This window comes from Phaethon aethereus (assembly GCF_964289735.1).
Source record: "Phaethon aethereus genome assembly, chromosome: 2".
In the NCBI taxonomy this organism is placed as follows: domain Eukaryota; kingdom Metazoa; phylum Chordata; class Aves; order Phaethontiformes; family Phaethontidae; genus Phaethon; species Phaethon aethereus.
In genome coordinates, this window is record NC_138582.1 from 153459062 (window position 1) to 153478726 (window position 19665).

The window sequence follows — 19665 nt, forward strand, 5'->3', positions numbered from 1 at the left end:
GTTTGCAGGTGACACCAAGCTGAGTGGTACAGTTGACATATGTAAGGGATGGGATGCCATCCAGAGGGACCTGGATGAGCTCAAGCAATGGGCCCATGTGAACCTCATGAGGTTCAACAAGGCCAAGTGCAGGGTCTTGCACCTGGGTTGGGGCAAACCCTGGTATCAATACAGGCTCTGGGATGAAGGGATTGAGAGCAGCCCTTCCGAGAAGGACTTGGGGGTACTGCTGGATGAAGAACTGGGCATGAGCTGTCAACGTGTGCTCACAGACCAGAGGGCCAATCCTGTCCTGGGCTGCATCCAAAGAAGCATAGCCAGCAGGTCGAGGGAGGGGATTCTGCCCCTCTGCTCTGCTCTGGGGAGACCCCACCAGGAGTCCTGCATCCAGCTCTGGAGCCCTCAGCACAGGAAAGAAATGGACCTGTTGGAGTGGGTCCAGAGGAGGGCCACAAAAATGATCAGAGGCATAGAACACCTCTCCTGTGAGGACAGGCTGAGAGAGTTGGGGTTATTCAGCCTGGACAAGAGAAGGCTTCATGGAGACCTTATTGCAGCCTTCCAGTACTTCAAGGGGGCTTATAAGAAAGATGGAGAAAGACTTTTTAGCAGGGCCTGTTGCGACAGGACAAGAGGTAATGGTTTTAAACTAAAAGAGGGCAGATTTCGACTAGATCTAAGGAAGAATTTTTTCACAATGAGGGTGGTGAAACACTGGCACAGGCTGCCCAGAGAGGTGGGAGATGCTCCATCCCTGGAAACATTCCAGGTCAGGTTAAATGGGGCTCTGAGCAACCTGATGTAGTTGAAGATGTCCCTGCTCATTGCAGGGGGCTTGGACTAGATGACCGTTAAAGGTCCCTTCAAACCCAAACTATTCTGTGATTCTATGATTCTATGATTCTGTGATTCTATGATTCTATGATTCTATTTCAAATCCCATTGAGGTATCATTAATTATTGGGAATAGCTGAGTTAAAAAATTCAATGAACAAAAAACCAGAATGGCAAAAGCCATTCTTGCTTATTGGGGAGGACTATATATTGATGTGGTACACAACCTCAGGAGGCAGGCAGACCAAAGGAGTGATTAGTTTTGGCACAGTAGCACATTATTGTTCCTCTCCCAAAGTCTCCCTGAACATCTGTAATTACCTGTCTTCCTTTCTCAACTTCGTGGTTGCCCTTCTCAGTGAGTTCTTGTCATGCAAGATACGCAAGATAGCATAACCTTGGCAGGGAGTGCCCTGCTGAGGGATAAGGAACGTAATCCTTTGTTAGGGGGATATTGGGTCAAGTATGCATCATCTTCTTTATGCTTTCATTTTGAACAACATCATGATATCTGTCTCTGAATGGGCTCTTCTCTGTGATTTTGGAGGTTCAAAGGGGCACTTTTGATTCTCCTTGGTTTTTTGTTGATTTTTTTTAGGTCATTCAGAAAAATATGCAGGTGACAAAGATTAGATTATGATTTCTTCTAGGTTAATTTTCTATGACATAAGTTGTGAAGACATGCCATTTCACTTGACACTTTTAACCTTTTCTACATCTTTCAGAAGCAATCAGAAATTGTTTGAACTTTGCTCAATGTTTCAGGGAAAAATAATCAACTATCTTTTCAGGAAGCTGTTTTATTTTATGTGATTTCCATATAAAGTCTGTAATTATAGTTGTGGGCAATTGTAAGTTTATGACATTTTGCACTTTAAAACTAGCTGTATCAACACTGAATGTTATTAATGTTTTGAAAGGGTATGCCCCATAGAATTTGTAAACTAAAATGTGGTATAACTTCATTTTACCTTCAAAGACAAGCTTTTTTACATAGGGAGACCCAGGTCTTCAAGGCAGCATAATGTCATTTCTTAGTGTTTTTTGAATGCAGCAGAGAGAGTCCTTGTCCTCAGTCCAGGCTCTGTCACATCCATAACCATGCCTTGGCCCAGAAAGAGCCCTACCACAGGTTGGGAGAGAAAATTGCCAGTGAATTTTTGACACGGTGAGAAGCCATAGGCTCTTTTCTTTTATATGGCATACTATATAGAAAAACATTGGTATCAGCTGAGGTCTGAGCCATAAGAGGATTCATGTTCACAAGCAAAGCCAAAAGTCGCACTTGCAAAACTGCTGCATCTTTTGCCTGAGACTCCTCGACCACCCACTTCAGGGTGACTTGCTGAGCTACACACACAAGCAGGGAGGCACCTAGATCTTCCCCTTTACTATATATCTAAAGGCTGCATGCAGCCTTTTGCTTACCCATCTTTCTTCTGTCCCAAAGGCCTTATTCTCTGTGGCAGACCCTTGTGCTGTGCTGGTGCATGTCACTGTCAGGCTGTATTATGGGTCTTACCAAGTCATAAAGAAAAAACGACTGTCTAGCTTTGCCATGGCAGCAGGAATTGAGCTCTGCAATTTCAGATTATGGTGGACACAACTGAGCCACTTCTGTTCCATTGCCCACTCTGGAAATCTGGCACAGAGTGGGCACCATAGCCACTTCACTATTGTGGTCCACTCCTGAAAAGTGTTGAGTTTGGCCATTGTCAGACCATCATAGCATCAGAAGGGACTTTGGCAGTAGCCCATTCCTCTGCCACAGGGTAGGATGAACTGTGCCTATACCATTTCTGAAGAAATCAGAAGTTACCACTGCTAGCCTCTTCTTAAAAACGTCATTGAGGGAGATGGGCATTTCTCTTTTGGGTTCTCTCCCAGGTGAATGTCGTAGTTTAATCCTGGCCAGCAATTAAGAACCACACAGCTGCTTGCTCACTCCCCACCGATGGGATTGGAAGGGTCAAAGTGAGAAACAAACTCGTGGGTTGAGATAAAAACAGTTTAATAATTTAAAGAGACATTCAAAAGGTAAAGGTAAAGAAAAGAAAACAACAAAGAGAAAGGAAAATTAAACCCAAGAAAAACAAGTGATGTAAATGAAAAAAAAAATTGCCTACCAACAACTGACCAATGCGCAGCCAGTCCCTGAGCAGTGATCTCTCCCCTAACCTCCCCCCCCATTTTATTGCTGAGCATATAACATCATATGGTATGGGATATCCCTTTGGTCAGCTGGGGTCAGCTGTTCCAGCTGTGTCCCCTCCCAAATTTTTGTGCACCCCCAGTCTACTCACTGGTGGGGCAGTGTGTGGAGCAGAAGACACTTTGATGCTGTGTAAGTACTGCGCAGCAGTATCTAAAACGTCAGTGTGTTATCAGCACTATTTTTATCACAAATCCAAACCATAGCCCCTTACAAGCTACTATGAAGAAACTTAACTCTATCCCAGCTAAAATCACTACAGTGAACTGGGAGTTTTTGGAGGAATTGCTGCCTAACTGTACCTGATCAGAACCCTCTATCCATTTGCATACAGCTTCTCTGTTTATGGGGCAGAAAAACATAATCATGCCTTTCACTTTGGGCCCCAGCACAGCAGAAATTTCCAAATATTCCCAGCACTGTCTGAATTTTGTTGGTAGACCCCCACTGAGTACTGGGAGAAGGGAAGGATAAATCAAAACCTTTGGGACCTGAGTCATTTTGACCTTGCTTGCTGAAGAGAACTCTGGATTTATGGGGAAGACTATAGCCAGGAAGAGGGAAAAACTGTCATTTGGTGGGTAGGTCCACTTTAAAACTTGGGTGGTGGACACTCACCTAGCTGATAGGTTTACAGCCTTTAGCAGTGAACCCAGAAGCTAAAGGTGAGTGGCTACAGTCCCCCAGTGGAATGAGGAGACAGGAGCCTCAGAAGGCTGAACAACAACAAATGCAGAGATGAAGGAGTGGCAAGAAGTCCCACCTACGAGTAAACAAGAGGAAATGCCAACTCTGGGTGGCATCGATCATCTCGTGTTTTGCATACCTAACTTCAGGCTGCAGATGGGTACTTCTGTGTACCTGGAACGAAAAAGAAGTGAACAGCAACCAGGTGAAGTGGTGCCAACTTCATCAACAACATCTTATTGGTTACAGCCCCTATCCAGGAAGGGTAGAGTATGGGTATGAGTCCCTTTAGCTGGGTGGCTGCATAAGGACAATGAAGAGGATACTAAGAGGGCAAGGACAAAGGAGCTTGACTCTGCAGCCTAGAGGCTAGGATGTTCATTTGGGAGGTGGAAATGATTGGTTCTGGTTCCCAATCAAGAGTTTTATCTGAAACAGTTATTGAATCAAATATCAAAAGAATTCACATTAGAAGGTACAAACCTCCCTAGTGGCTCCCTGGTGCCTCAGAGAGCGTTGTAGGACAGATGATTTGGAACCTCATTATGGTGATTGATTTATTAGCTTTGGCTAGTGGCTCAAAATGTGTGTCACCGTCTCCAGTACCAACCAGAACAAAGCTAAATGAATGTCGTCAGTGTTGTGTTTTGAAAAGGTCCACTCACCTTGAGATAGGTGTGCTCTGGACCTGCTAAACCAGACTGAATTCATAGGACAACACAGTATATAGTGTATCTGGCTAGAATCTCCTAGGCTTGGCTAGAAAGAGTTGCTTGCTCTTTTAGTTCACCACACTTTTGTGTATGAATGGGATGGCAACATGGAGTTCAGGGATTTTTGCGCTGAAGATAGAGTTCAGTTGTCAGTTCACCTCCAGATTAGATGACTGCTGGGTGAGCAAGATTTTCTTATTTTTTAATCAAGTTGTATTTTAAGGGCCTGACATTTACTTAAATTCTGGTATAGCTATTGAAATCCAGTATAGCTACAGCAGACCTATTGTAGCTATTAGTGTAGCTATACTTTGCAGGTCCTTCCCTGCAAAGCTGCTTTCTAGCTGGGCAGCCCTCAACATACACTGGTGCATGGACCAGTACAGCTACAAAAGATCTAACAGACCTTTCCAGCTGCCCAGCTGGAAAGAACCTTGCAGGAAAGGACCTGGGGGTCCTGGTGGACACCAAGTTGAACATGAGCTAGCAATGTGCCCTTACAGCAAAAAGTGGTTTTTAGATGCATGTAAAATATGGAGATACTCAAGTCAGCTTCAGACTAGCCATCTTGTGCATCAGCCTAGTAACAGCATCAGGGAAATGGGCTAATTTATTAAAGACATCATTAAATAACTCCTGATAACCTCATAATTCAGAGAAGTCCATGGCTGAGATATACAGCTATGAAATGCAGAGCAGAATTTGAGCTTTTCAGAGCAGGCTAAAAAGCAGTGGCAGAATAAACTGTTTCTTCTCAGCACAGTGTTTTTTTGCTGTCTCTTTGGAAAGAGCTGGGTCCAACGACCAGCAAAAACTCTCCTGGCTCATCTAACACTGTGTTTCCATTACAAAATCAGAAGAGGAGAAAGATGAGTTTGGGTGGTTGGGGTGAAATCAGATAAGGGAGAGCTAAAAAGGCATCTAGCGGAGACTACTGCACTTGACCTCTTCAGGGTTACTGCTGGATATTGTACTGTTTTTTTTGCTTTTAAGAAGATGGCAGTTTTTAGAAAGAAAGCTCAATATTTCTTTTAATGTCCTGCTGGACTCAGAAATATTTTGGGACTATTTGTCTTTTGACAAGGCTTTTTGTGCTCACATATTTAAAGACTCCTGCTTGGTAAAAGAATGCAGCTGTGTAATCAAATATGAAGCTCAGGTTTTAAGTTTAGAGTCTGTGCTTAGTTTTCACAAATGGTGCCTCCAGCAAATAGACGGGGCTTTAAACGCTAGTTCAGATCTGTTGATATTATGAGCAAACTAAACTGAGTTGTTACTTTAAAGACAGAGTCCTTCAATAAATTTTTATGAGCTATTTCATGGCAAGTATATCTCCAATTTATTGTTTTGCTAACTGTAAGAAGTTAGATAAGAGTTTTTACGCTTGTCCCGGTGTAAAACTTGATTTCATCAAGAATTTACTACTTCAGGGAAGTAGTTTTGAACTTTCGTTGGGGCCACTGACTAATCATATGACTCATTTGCTTTTTTCCTTTGAAAGGCGTTAACATTTTCACTGCACGTATTGGAATAAGAAACCTCACAGAATCCTATATAAACAACTTCCAAAGACTCAGCTTATTAGAACACCCCACTGGGATGATATAAGGTAAGAGTTGCATAGTTCACTGGATAACTCTATAGATGCCAAAGACCTATGTTATGTTAAAATTGGAAGGTGCTTATTTTTCTAATATATACTATTTAAGTGCTAACGTAGGAACAATGCTTAAACGTACCATTGCGATAAGAGTGTCTATGTTGGGCTTTGCAGCTTTAGGTCAGCAATGAAAGTAAAATATGAGATAGAAAAAAAATTATAAATCATAGATAATTTTGAAAAAACTAGAAGAAAACCATTTTAATAGCATTTTAGAATTTGTATTATTGTTAAAATAGAATTTACTCCTAGAAAGCCAGATTCTGGTCTCCTTATTTTTGCTAGGTGGCCCTTTGACTTTTTCTGTCCTAGTCAATGGAACCGTGAAGTAAAATTTTCAAAGTGTGACTCTTTGGCTCTTTGGGACCTACGGTGGTAGCTCTGAGATGAGAATCTATCACCACTGCCAAGAATCCCCAAAAATCCCTTTCAACATGAATTGTCTCCTCTTTGTGGGTTGAAGCAAATCCAGGAGGCCTGAAGGGTGCTGAGGTGGGCATCCTAGGGAGTTCTAATTAATTGAACTGTTTTGTATCTCACAAGTTCTCTTCCCAGAATTAAGGAAAAAAAATCAGCTTTAAATTCTATGCTGAGGTAATTAATTTTGCCCTGAACAAATTTATTTTGCCATCTAATTTTTTAGAAAAAAAATCACATTTTATTTTGAGTTGCTTCACAGCAAAAATCTTTCCTTGTGAAGCTGCAAATGATCTGCAAGGCCATTCATATGGCTTTTGTAGGGCTACCTGGAGACTGCACATTGTCAGGAAGACCGAGATCTTGTAGCTTTTTGTGGCTTTGAGTGTGGACTGTGGGGGTGAACCTCTGACTACAGAGGAAGCTGATTTAGACAAAAGCTAAGCAGCCTCAGGATCCAGCAAAGCAGAGCTCTGAATAAGGTCTTTCTTTCCAGGCACTTTTCCAGCGTGTGGAAGACGCATCTTTTGTTCCTTCAGCTACTTGATTGTCTGTTGCCTGCTTACGCAGTCTGCTTTTAACTGGTAATTTGCAGAGTCTGTTTGGGAGATCTGCTTTATGAATAGGATAGAGATGATAGAGCTGAAAGTGTGCCTTGGTCAATGCACAGTTCACTTCCATATGCAAGAAGTGGAGCAGGACTGAACTAGGGAGAGGCTCAAGAGCAGATCAGCTGGGGGCAGGAGTAGCAGAGGTTAACAGTAAAAAGGAAGTGTCTGCGAATGAGGGAGTCTGGGGAATTAGTCAGGGATTTTCCTCTCAAAGTAGAGACAACAAGAAAAATACTGTGCAGCTCTGGTCACCTGTGGGGAGTGTCATTTCTCATCACAACCAAAACCAGATCATTCAAGATTAATCAAGCATTGAACAAGCATGTGTGTTTGTGGGAAGTTCACCTTTTAACCTAATATTTGTTTAATGATAAATGTGTAATTGTTTGAGCTGGCTGACACTTACACCTGTGTTTGTGCAGCCCAGGAGATGAAGATGGAGACTGGAGATGAAGTTGCTATTGTGGGAATAGGATGCAACTTTCCTGGAGGTAAGTTTGGCGTAAAAGCAAAGCAGGCTGCTGAGTGAACATTGAAAAGCACATTCACTCATTAATGTTGACGTGGAGGAAAATAACACGTTCATCCCATACCCTTGCAGAATTCATTGCTTTGCAACTTGTAGGATCTTTTTAAAAGGTCACGCTGTGGTGAAAACTTCAAATTTGTCCACTGACAGACAGACCTGCAGTGCTGGCTGTGGTCAGGGCATTGTGCTGCACACATGAAACTCATACAGATGAACTGGATGGGTGTGGGGTGAATTGAGTTACTGCACGTCCATTGGCTGGATTATTGTTCATTGATGCAGGACTCTGCATCCATAGGGACAGGCCAGACGAAGGGCCTGTCAATATCACCAGCTCTGCCTGTAGTATGAATAGGTTGGCTCTTAGTAAAAGAAAGCTTCTTGCTTTATTACAGTATTCACTTTGAAAGGTCCCAGAAGAGAGCAGAGTTAGATAAACACAGCTCTGTCTCTAGTCAGATCCTACCTCTTACAAATACGCACCTAAATATTGCCTCTTGTACATGATGGGAAGCTGACTTCAGTAAAGAACTGATATTGCCTACCATATTAAAAGACCGCAGTCTGTATTACAGTATTCTCATATTTACAATCTTAATTACAATTAGGCCCTGTGAAAGTGACGGTTGACTTTATATTCTGAGATGAGATGGTTGACTGAGATTAGATGGGTGGAGATGTTTAGATAGCTGTGAGAGATTTCTAGGCTTATGCTGCTGCTGTCAATCTGTTCATACCCTGTACATTAGAGAGATACAGATTTAAAAAATCCAGAAATAATCCAGGGAGTTTGATACAGTTCTGTCCTTGCAAGTTGGTGTTCAGCCCCAAAGGTGACCATGCTAGTCTCTTCCTTTCTTTGTTTTCTTTCTTGCCCTCACCACGTTTCAGTTCCTGGCTTCATTTTGTCCAAGATTCAAGAGAGATATGTGGCAGAGCGATAACCATGTGGTCCATAGCTAACTAAGCAAACATGAATGGTTCTGCCTGTAGTAAAGTGCTAGTAAATATGTGGCAGCAGTCTCTTGCCCACGCCTTAAATACTAATTTGTTGCAAGTCGTTTGTTGGTCCAGACATGCCAGTAAAGGGACTCTCTTCAGAAACGTTGTTCTTAATTACCTCGCCATGCCTATGTTGACGGACTAACCATGGAATGGCTTAGATGGGAATGCTGTCCTGTGATCACTGTTACTGACTGCCAGCACAGTCCCCAGCCCAGCGCTGGCCCACCTCAGTTAGAGCTCTCCTGGTGAGTGCTTGGGCATGGCACAGGTCAGCACCTGCAAGGGACTGCTTCCAGAGTGAGTATGGGTGCCCCACTACTATGTATGTTGGGGCAAGTGGAAGCTGTGAGGAGGAGACGTGTGGGCCACTGTGTGGATGCCATGTTAGCTGGTTTCAGGGTAAGAAGAGGACCTAGACATCTCCTCAGTGCCTTGAGCCAGAGCTCTGGGTCTCAACCAGCAAGGAGAGGGTCCCTCACAATCCAGTAGCGAGGTGTTGGGCTCTGTCAGCATTGAATATACACATCCTCCTACGTTTGATTTAGATGCCCTCTTAGTGTTAGGGACAAAGGATAATGCCTCTGGCATTTTCCTGGAATTTGTAAGCTCAGTCTGTCTTCAAAGAGCTAATGTCCAGAGATGACCTTTTGCTGCCAGTGGAGCTGCCTGAGGAATGGTGCTGTCCAGAGACAGAGACAGAGACAGAAACAGAAAGACCTCATCATAGCCGTGTGGTCATCGAGGACTTGATGCCTGTATACAGTAGATGAAGTGAGATGTGGCAGGGAAATGGTGACGGCAGAAGGTTAAGGATTTTGTGGGGTTCCTTTGCTTTTAGGCAAGCAGCAAAGGATCAGTCATGCCTTTCCATTTTCCTCTCACCAAAGAATGTTCATTTCTCTCTCTGGTGATTCTACTTGAGCAGCCTAGACTTATTCACGGGAGTTCCTTGTAACTGAGCGTGCCTTTCTGAGTCTACATGGGCAAGAGGAGCACACAATTTAATCCACTTTAAAACCTTTGTACAACAGGTGATGGAATTGACAATTTCTGGAAAGTCCTGGAGGAAGGCAAAAACTGCACAGTAGAAATTCCCCCCGAGAGATTTAATGCCAAAGAGTGGTATGATCCAGATGATAACAAGCCAGGAAAAATATGTACAACGCGAGCTGCTCTTCTCAACGAGTGAGTCTGTGGTACCCCTGATTTTCTTTGTACTTAGACTAACTTAGCACTTAGTCCAGCCTTTCAGAGGTTGCAAGGCACAGGGAGAGCTTATAAACGGGTCCTGGGAACCAGCTTTCTTTTCTCTCACACGATGAACATGCAGTTGTTGAACTGCAGGAATTCCTGGTGTGTGACATCAATGAGCAAATCTAGTTGCAGGTCGTGTTAAGCACATATGCACGTGGCTGGGAACACCTATGACCTTTCATTATCTAATCAAACATGTATGTACATCCCCACCCTGTGTTGAGATGTCACATGTCATGTGATGGCGGTGCCTGCATTTTGGGTATACAGAAGAACATGTGCATTATGCATGAGGGGTATATACTGGATCTGAGGTGGGCTCCAGCCTGCCAAAAAATTCATACGGTCTATAGTACTATGGACTGTGGAGGAAGGTGGCAGAGCATGGACTCTGGGCTGTAAGAACTGCCTGGAAAGTCTCCTCCAGTTTCAGCCTGAAAGTTAGCCAGCTTTGCTGGACTGCAGGACCTAATCCTGTGCTTGTGGCAACAAGTAGATCTAATTCACGTGTAGGTGTGACAATTTAGAGACAAAGTAAGGAAGTCTGTTTTCGCTCGATAGTCAAGAAGGGGAATTTATGCTTAATTTCTGTGTTATGCTTGCTTGTAAACCTGAACTATTCATAATTTCATAATAATCTTTCTTTTCTCTGGGCTCATACTGTCATGTCTTAAACAGAGAAACTTTTCCTTTATTCTGAGTTCCTCCTCCATAATACCGAGGGGTTATATATGTTAAGTATCCGGTAACGATACTAGTGTCAAGAGAAATCCTGGAGGAGCAAACTACGGTATGCATCCCTTCACTCGTGTCCTCATGTCTCATGTCAAATTATTGCAGAGATATGGGTACATCTGTGAGGGCGGTAAGACTAATGTGAAGAACAGCAAATAACAGTAAGATCAACATAAGCATCTTATTTTAATTCCGCCTTCATCTTAAATGCTCCTGCTGTAGACCTTTATTCAAGCAAGAAGTTAACATGCACAGAAGTAATCTTGTTGCCTCCTGTGAAGAATACTTAGCAGGTTTGAGTTGTAGGACCCAGAATTACTTCAGTGATTAGTCCCGTGTTAGATACTGAATTCTCCACTGAAATCAAGAAATGATAGAAGGCTGTGCAAATCTGATCTTGGAATACAAGATCAAGCCTGGGTTTGGTCTTTTGTAAGTGTGGGCCTACTTTGAAGATTGTTTTAAAGATAAACACACACACAATGTATTTTGAACTTACGATTAAGTAAGTTCAGATGCACCTCTTGGAAGCATCTGAGCTGATCCTCTACTTACTATTTTTAAATTATAAAGCTGTTGGCCCATATTGCCTTAAAATAATTTAGAAGACAATATTTGTTTAAAACTTGTTGGCTAAGACCACATTACAGCAGAGGCAGTCTCATTCTGCAAATTTTCATAATCTGAGGAGTCCTGTTGGTAGTAGTGGGATAACTGTGTGAATAAAAATTTCTAGGAGTGGGCTCATAACTCCAAAATGCGGAACTGTTGATAAAAATACATACTTTGTGGTGGAACATAAAACATCCTTGGCCTATAAACATTTTCTTCTGAATTGCATAAATGGGAACTGTGACCACATACTGCTTTGCTTTTCATGAAATGGCAAAAAATGTGTACTTTGAGTTGAGAAGTAAATGCATATTGTATATCTATTGTACCGTTTTCTGGTCTGTGTATTTTAGGTTTAATTCATTTGACAACCACCTGTTTGGGATTAATAATATGGAAGCTGAACGCATGGATCCACAACAGAAGTTACTGATAGAATGCACCTACAAAGCCCTGGAGGATGCAGGAGTCCCTGTAGAAGCTGTCAGTGGCACCAAAACAGGTGTTTTTATTGGTAAGATGAAAATTTGATGGTGAAGAAGGTCTGTTTGAACCTGACAGAGGTTGGCGCACTCCTTCATAAACTTTACATACGCATCTAGCACTGGAGAACTTAAGGCTCCTGTGCTATGACACTACTGGTTACTTTTTCTAAGGATTACTAGGCTACCCGAGAAGCTCGCTGTATAATTCACATACCTATTTTAGGTGCTCTTCTTAGTGTCTTCAGGCACTTAAGTTGAAGCAGGAAACAGTTAAACTGCCTCCCCAACGCAACCCTTCCCAGGAATGATACTCTCAAGCCAGGCCTACACTTTTTTCCAGTATACTGTTTTCCAGTATAGCATTGGTTGAGGTGTTGTGGGGGTTAAGATGCTTTTAAACCAGCAGAAATCCTCACGAAGCTATTAGTATGCTACCAAGGTGCACTTGTCCAACTGCTTATTTTGTCAAGGACCTAGAATAACAGCCCGTTTTTGCTGGTGTAATCTGTGTCTCTTTTGAGAGGAGTTTTCTGGGATACTTAGGCTGCTGTAGCTATAGGGGCAAACTCTTCAGATTAACTTTTAGTCGGAAACATGCTCTTCTTTCACAGAGGAGTCTCTTCCTTGCTCTCTGAAGAGATGTAGTGCATTTCCCACACATGCCTGTGGAGTTGGGGATCCACTGTATTTCAAGCATCTGTATTCTCAGAAAGAGGACACAACTCCTCTCACAGTCCCTGTTGGTCTTCTCTATTTCTGTCTTACCGGAACGCTGTGAGCAAACCCAAGAGAAATAAAAAACATTTTATGTAGCTTACGATGTGACCTTCAACTTGGTACCTCTGAGGAACTGAAGCTAATGTCTTGTACATGCGTATCCCAGCTGGACTCATTGTAACTTCTTAACATCTATTCCCATCACAAAACCAAAATAACCAGTCTCAAACTGAGATACAGGGGTCTATGCAGGCTACAGAGGCTACAGAGAGTGTAACTGCATCACACAATGGGCTAAGCCATCAGGAAAGGCCTGTCACTTACCATGCAGGTAGAAATTTCAAGTGTTGTGCGTGTTTGTGTAAGTCAGTTGGGTCCAGAGGAATTGCTGGGAGTTTTGTCTTTGACTTGCATTGAAGCCGAGTTTCACCGTACGAGCACTGATGCTATGTAGTTTACTATTAAAATGGAAACCAAAACATGCTATCAGGTTTAGAGCTCTACCTTCCTTCCGTTTGCTGGGGTTAACGTGACACGTATTTGACATTTCTACAGGTCTTATGAACCGAGACTATGAAGTCGTCACAAGCAGAGCAGTGAGTGAAATAAATCATTATGACGGTACTGGAACAGCAATGAGCATTGCTGCTAACAGGGTCTCATTCACATTTAATCTGACTGGACCATCACTGGCTATTGACACCGCATGTTCATCTTTTCTTTTTGCTCTGCACTGTGCTTTGCGAGCAATTAAATCAGGTAATGGGACTGAAGAGATGCTGGACAGTGAAATTAGGATTGCTACTGTTTCTGTCTGTCACCCTGGACGTGTCAACACGAGTATGTTTCTGTTGTACAGGAGATTGTGAGGCAGCAATCTGTGGTGGAGTGAACTGCATAATAGATCCCCGCACCTTTGTATCTCTCAGTAAAGCAAAAATGATCTCTCCAGAGGGAATAAGCAAACCCTTCTCCAAAAAGGCAGATGGCTATGGAAGGGGAGAAGGCTGTGGTGTTGTTTTCCTCAAACCCCTGAAAAAGGTAAGATTGCTTGTGAAGCAGCCTAAAATAAGACTGGTTCCTTTACCTGAATTTTGTATCTTCGTCTCTAAGAAGTGCTTTTCCAGAAAATCTTCTCCTGTTCAAGCTTTAGATTAATAAAGCATTTCTTAAGCATTAAGCATTTATGCACGTCACGCATTTAAAAGTTAGTATTATACTCTGCTTGCTCTTGGTTTTGTTGTTTCGTTTTGTTTTCTCATATACAGAGAAAGCCTGAGATCATTAAAGATAATTGAACCTTTTTATGAAACAGGCGAAGGAAGACTACAGCAAAATCTGGGGTGTTATAAACATCAGTGCAGTAAATCAGAACGGCAGGTCCATGACTCCAATCACAAGACCGTCTCAAATAGAGCAGGAGAAGCTACTGCGCAGCATTTATGAAACTCATGTTGATCCCTCAGTTGTGCAGTACATTGAAGCACATGGTACGGGAACTGCTGCTGGAGATCCTACTGAAGCTGAAAGCCTAGGTAGTGTCATTTGTAAAAACAGGTCTCCACAAGTTTCCACTCTGAAAATTGGTTCAGTGAAAGGAAATATTGGCCACACTGAATCAGCTGCTGGAGCAGCAGGGTTAATCAAAGTGCTTCTGATGATGCATCACGGGAAGATTGTTCCATCCTTGCATTACTCGAAGGAGATGAGCAGCATCGATGCAGAGAAATTAAACCTTGCGATTCCCACAACTGTAGAGCCCTGGGAAGAATCCAGTGAGTATGGAAGAGTAGCTGGCATCAACTGCTTTGGATTTGGAGGAACCAATGCTCACGTTGTAGTTAGGCAGATTAAGCAGCTAGAGCCTCTTCCTGCCTTTAAGAGGCCCCTTGAATTGGTTCTGCTGTCAGCAGCCTCAAGTAAGTCCCTTCAGATGACAATGGCCGATACAGCTGACCAGCTGAGCACAAGAAACTCCATAACTCTCCCAAGCCTGGCCTATACGTCTGCCTGCAGAAGAAGCCATGCCAGCTACAGGTACCGAAAAGCATTTGTCACAAATTCGCTCCAACACTTGCAGCAAGAGGTTATGTCGGCAGCGAGCACTGAGCTTGCCATGTCAAAGGTGGAACCAGAGCTGGTGTTTGTGTTCTGTGGCAACGGTGTGACGCTGCAGGAGTTCGGTGAGGCACTGCTGAGCTCAGAGCCAGTGTTCAGAGAGAAGTGTAAGGAAATAGAAGGGCTTTTCCAGAAACACGCTGCCATCAGCCTCCTGCCAACAAGAGGTCATAGCCCAAAGGACTTGTTGAACCCAGAGCTTTCCCAGCCCTTGCTTTTTACCCTGCAGGTTGCCTTAGCTTCCCTTCTGAAATACTGGGGCATTAAAGCAGTCGCTGCTATTGGCCACTCAGTAGGGGAAGTTGCTGCTTCGCATTTTGCTGGGTACCTTTCCCTGGCAGATGCAGTCAAAGTGATTTATCACCGGAGCCGGCTGCAAGCAAAGACTGCCCGCGGCAGAATGTTGGTGGTTGGAAACGTCCCTGTTCAAGAGGTTGCTGAACGTCTGCATCCCTACTCGGGAAAGGTGTGCATTGCAGCTTTCAACAGCCCAGTTTCCTGCACCTTGTCTGGGCATCCAGACTCTGTGGATGCTGTCCAGAGAGATTTAGCTCAAGCTTTCAGCCAGAGAAACATCTTTCTTCATGTTTTAAACGTCCCAGCGGCGTACCACAGCCCCAGCATGGATATGATACTTGGGGAGTTGGAAGAGAGCATAGAGCCTTTAGCAAAACAGGAGGGGGAAATTGAAGTGATTTCAACACTGACTGGGGTGGCTGCTTCTGGAAAGGACTTTGCTCAGGGCAAATTCTGGGCCCAGCATACTCGTGAGCCTGTTGCTTTTGCTCAAGCCATCAAAAGTGCAGCCAGAGACAGGGAAAATGTGGTGTTTGTGGAAATAAGCCCTCACCGAGCATTGCAGCGAAGCATAAAGGAAACTCTAGGAAAAGGCACAAGGGTGTTCTCTTCTTTGCAAACTGATGCAGAGTATCAGACACTCTTCACCCTGGTAGGAAATCTGTTTGAACTGGGATATAATCCCAACTGGCAGCACTTTTATAGTGGGTACCAAAGTGTTCCAGTGGCCATTCCGCGGTATCAATTTGATCGCAAAAAACTCATGGCCTGCCTGGATATCCATCAACAAGCAAACCAAAGAGGCGTCAGCTCTAGTCATCCTTTGATTTATGGCATAAACAGTGACAACGTGGAGTTTGGCTGCCTGCTCTCACAGGACACGACGTCGTACTTATATGAGCACAAGAACAATGGTGTGGCTTTAGTCCCTGGCGCTTTTTATGTGGAGCTTGGGCTGGCCTCTGTGATGAGCAGCTCAAGACCTAAAGTGCCTCTGAGTGCTTGCCAGATGAGTATCAGTTTCTCTGCGCCGTGTGTTCTCACACCACAGAGTTCCCAAGTCTTGAGTATCAAGCTGAGTCCGCAAAAAGCAGTGACCGCCTTTGAGATACTCTCTTCCTCCAACGCAGTTTATGCTGCAGGCCAAGTTACAAAGGGGCCTGAAGCTGTGGTGGAAGAAAGCACCATCTCCTTCCAAGACATCTATCAAAGATGCCGGTCAGTGGTTAGCAGAGAGGAGGTGTATGAAGCACTGTCTCTGGTTGGCTTTCAGTATGGCTCCATATTCAGGCAGCTCAGTGATGTGCATTATTGCCAGGAACTAAAGGAAGCTATAACAAGCATAAAGGTGAACAAGGAGACTGTCAGAGAGATGTACGACTACTGTATCCATCCAGTGCTGCTCGACTGTTTTCTGCAGATGACCGCTGTCATGACCTCAAGGACGTTCCCATCCAGAGCAGGCTTTCCTTCAGGGATAGGCAGCCTGGTGGTGCTCCGACCGCTGGAGGAAGAAATGATGATATATATGAGAACAAGCAAATCCATTGGGAACTGCCTAGAGGTCTGTGGATGCTTTATGGACAAACATGGCTCCGTTTTGGCTGAGCTCAAGCGCGTTGCCATCACTTTCATGAAGCAAGCATCTTCCAGAGACAATGAGTTCATGTTTGAAAACAAGTGGAAAGAAGTCTCCCCTTCACAGACGGTTGGATATCTGGGGGCTATGCCCAGAGTTCTAGTGTTTGCCGACAAATTTGGGATATCTGAGCAACTCAAAAAACATTTGCATCGTGATTCGAGATATGTTATGTATGAAGACTGGGAAGCCCTCTTGGAAGGCCACACACAGAATAAAATGAGAGCAGAGGTTGAGGATTATGATGAAATTCTGTTCCTGTGGGGCATTCAAAAGTTAAACGAAGATTTCCCAAGCAAAGTGGTAGACCAATTGTCAAAGTGTTGTGAAGCCTATCGCCAAGTTATTGTGGCATTAAGAGAGAAAACGTCCCGCTGTTTGGTCAGAGTTATCACCTACAGAACAACAGAAAGAAATGTAGACCACCTTAACTGTGGGTTTGCATTGTATGGCATGACTAGAACTTGTGCCGTTGAAGTTCCAGAAATCACATTTCAGATGATTGACCTCAGTTCTTCCACTTCCCTGGACATCTCAGTGCTAGCAGATGTTCTTGTCAAATACAAAGGTGTGGACTACCCAGAAGTTTTCATCAGCCAAGGAAGAATTTATGTGGCTGAAATCAGACGCACACCTTTTGTAGATGCAGATTACAGCCAACCCGTAAGATCTCTCCAGAAGTCAGAAACATTCACTTTGTATACTTCTGATCCATACTCAGCAAAAGACTTGTCTGCTGAATTATCCACCAGCACTGCTACTCAGCTTGACAAACAGAGCATTGAAATTCAAGTGGATAAAATATGTCTCCACTCAGAAGATTATTTTCCCATTAGTGTTTCTAGTTGTAACTTTGGTAATACACTGTACTGGAATTCACAAGCAGTAGACAAACACGGACTTTTAGCTCTTGATTTCAGTGGCACAGTAACAGCAATAGGCTCTGATGTGAAGAAAGTTAAAGTGGGAGATCACGTGGTTTCATGTTATCCAGCTGCTGCATCATCCAGAGTTCGGATTCCAGGAACAGTTTGTTTCAATGTAAAGAAATTCCCATGCTTTCAGAATGTCCCTTGTGTGTCATACTTTATCATTGCTTGGGAAATCTTCAATCAGAGGTTACCCAAGGGGAAACACGGCAGAACATTGGGTATTATTTCCACAGAGCCATCATCAGTTTTGTGCCATGTTCTTTCTGCAGCAGCAGAAGAGATGGGTTGGAGAACAGTACTTGCAAGGCCCACTCCTGATAATTTCCAGTATATAAACTTATGCAATGCCCTTGTTGTTCTTCCTCCAGTGAATAGACTGTCTCGGGAGGATCTGGCCCACATGTACTTTCTTAAAGATGTGGTGATAGTGTGTGGCAATCGACAGTCTGAATGTATGCAGAATGTCAGTGGAATTGACCATGAAAATATCAGCTTTCATATCCTTACACTTAACAGCACTTTCCAGAAAGCATCTCTGAAGGAAGTGCAAAAGACTGTGCATGCGTGGATCGATTCCATGGATATGAAACAGTTTAGACGTCTATCAGGTTCTGTTTTTCAGCAGACTGAGAACTTTGAAAGAATGAACTCCGTGATGCCCTATTTTACCTGCACATCTGTCCCACTTGCTGTACTGAGAAGGCAGAAGGACATCACCACACTTTCAGATATACCATTGTATGAGTCCCAGAAGAAGTTGTTTAGGCAGAATGCTGTTTACATAGTAGTTGGGGGGCTCACTGGACTTGGCTTTGAAACGGTGAAATTCATAGCCGAGAACGGAGGAGGGTGTATTGCAATACTGTCTAGGAAAAGTCCAAGCAATGAGAAGCAAGAAGAGATGAAAGCTTTGCGGCAGCGGTATAAAGGGAGCAAAGTAGTGTTTGTGCAGTGTGATGTTACTTCAACCAGTGGTGTTGAGAAAGCTTTCCAGAACATTGTGAACATCTTTGCGGGGAGTCCAATCAAAGGTGTGTTTCAAAGTGCTGTTGTTTTACATGATGGCCGTCTTGAAGTTCTGAAGTTGGCTGACTTTCAGAAAGTGCTGAGCCCAAAAGTAGCAGGGACCCTAAATCTTCATTGGGCTACCAGAGGCCAGGAGCTTGACTACTTTGTGTGCTACTCCTCTGTTACTTCCTTTCTGGGAAATTCCACCCAGGCAAACTATGCAGCTGCAAACTCTTTCCTGGATGTCTTCTGCCACTATAGGAGGAACTGTGGCCTTTCAGGCCAATCGATCAACTGGGGTGCTTTGAACCTTGGCATACTGCTCAATCAAAACCATATTCAGAACGTTCTGGGATCCAAGGGCATAGACATTCTGCAAGTGCATGAAATTCATGAGTACCTCAGGAAGAGCTTACTTATGAATAATCCGCAACAAGCCGTCGCCAAATTAAATCTTCAAATTTTATATAATCATGTTTTTTCTCGGGTTACATCGCTGAAAAATCGCTTCATATCACTTATGTCAGAAGAATTCAGGAACAAGCTTGAAACCTCTGAGGAAACTCAAATACAAGCCCAGGATACTGCCTTAATCAAATCTGAGGACTATATCACCGCGCTGGTGAGTGACCTCACTGGATCGAACCCAGATGAACTAACCATGAATACAGCACTTTCATCATTGGGCATAGACTCTATGTCAGCTATGACAATTCAGAACCGTGTCTTTCAAGAGAGAAAGGTGGACATACCTCTTCTGAAGCTGCTTGATCCTCACACAACTCTGTCAAGTTTAGTAGTAGTTTTAGAAGAAACAAGCAATGAAAATGGAATAGTTGAGAAAAAAAATGCTGTGGTTGAAAGTGCAGAGAATGGGAGCTGGCTATAGGAGTCTCCTCATTCAGGAACTGTGTGACTTTGAAGATACCTGTAGTCTTTGTAGTATCTCAGAATGTGTTACTGCAGACTCGGTGATGCTGAATGTACTCCTCTGCGTTGGCCCAGAAAAACCCACACCAGGTTCTTCTGCCATTGCACTAGCTGTATTAACTTCAGTCAGTTGTTTGACTTGTTACTTTCAATATTTTTTACCTTCATTTTTCAATATTTTAAACTGGAAATACGTGGGCTAAGACATATACATTTTTGTTTGGTAAATTTGTATGTTCAATGCACGTTACATTTTTTTAAGCCATATTA

General features: G+C 43.4%; 1 protein-coding gene across 1 annotated transcript; it reads left to right on the forward strand.

The window, feature by feature from the left end:
• Positions 1-7564: 7564 nt before the first annotated feature.
• On the forward strand, positions 7565-19354 carry LOC309402660 (phthioceranic/hydroxyphthioceranic acid synthase-like; the record flags this gene model as incomplete). Its single annotated transcript, XM_081996521.1, has 6 exons — positions 7565-7625; positions 9700-9853; positions 11623-11783; positions 13027-13230; positions 13331-13512; positions 13787-19354. The coding sequence occupies 6 exons, from the start codon at positions 7565-7567 to the stop codon at positions 19352-19354; spliced, it is 6330 nt and encodes a 2109-aa protein (XP_081852647.1).
• Positions 19355-19665: the final 311 nt, after the last annotated feature.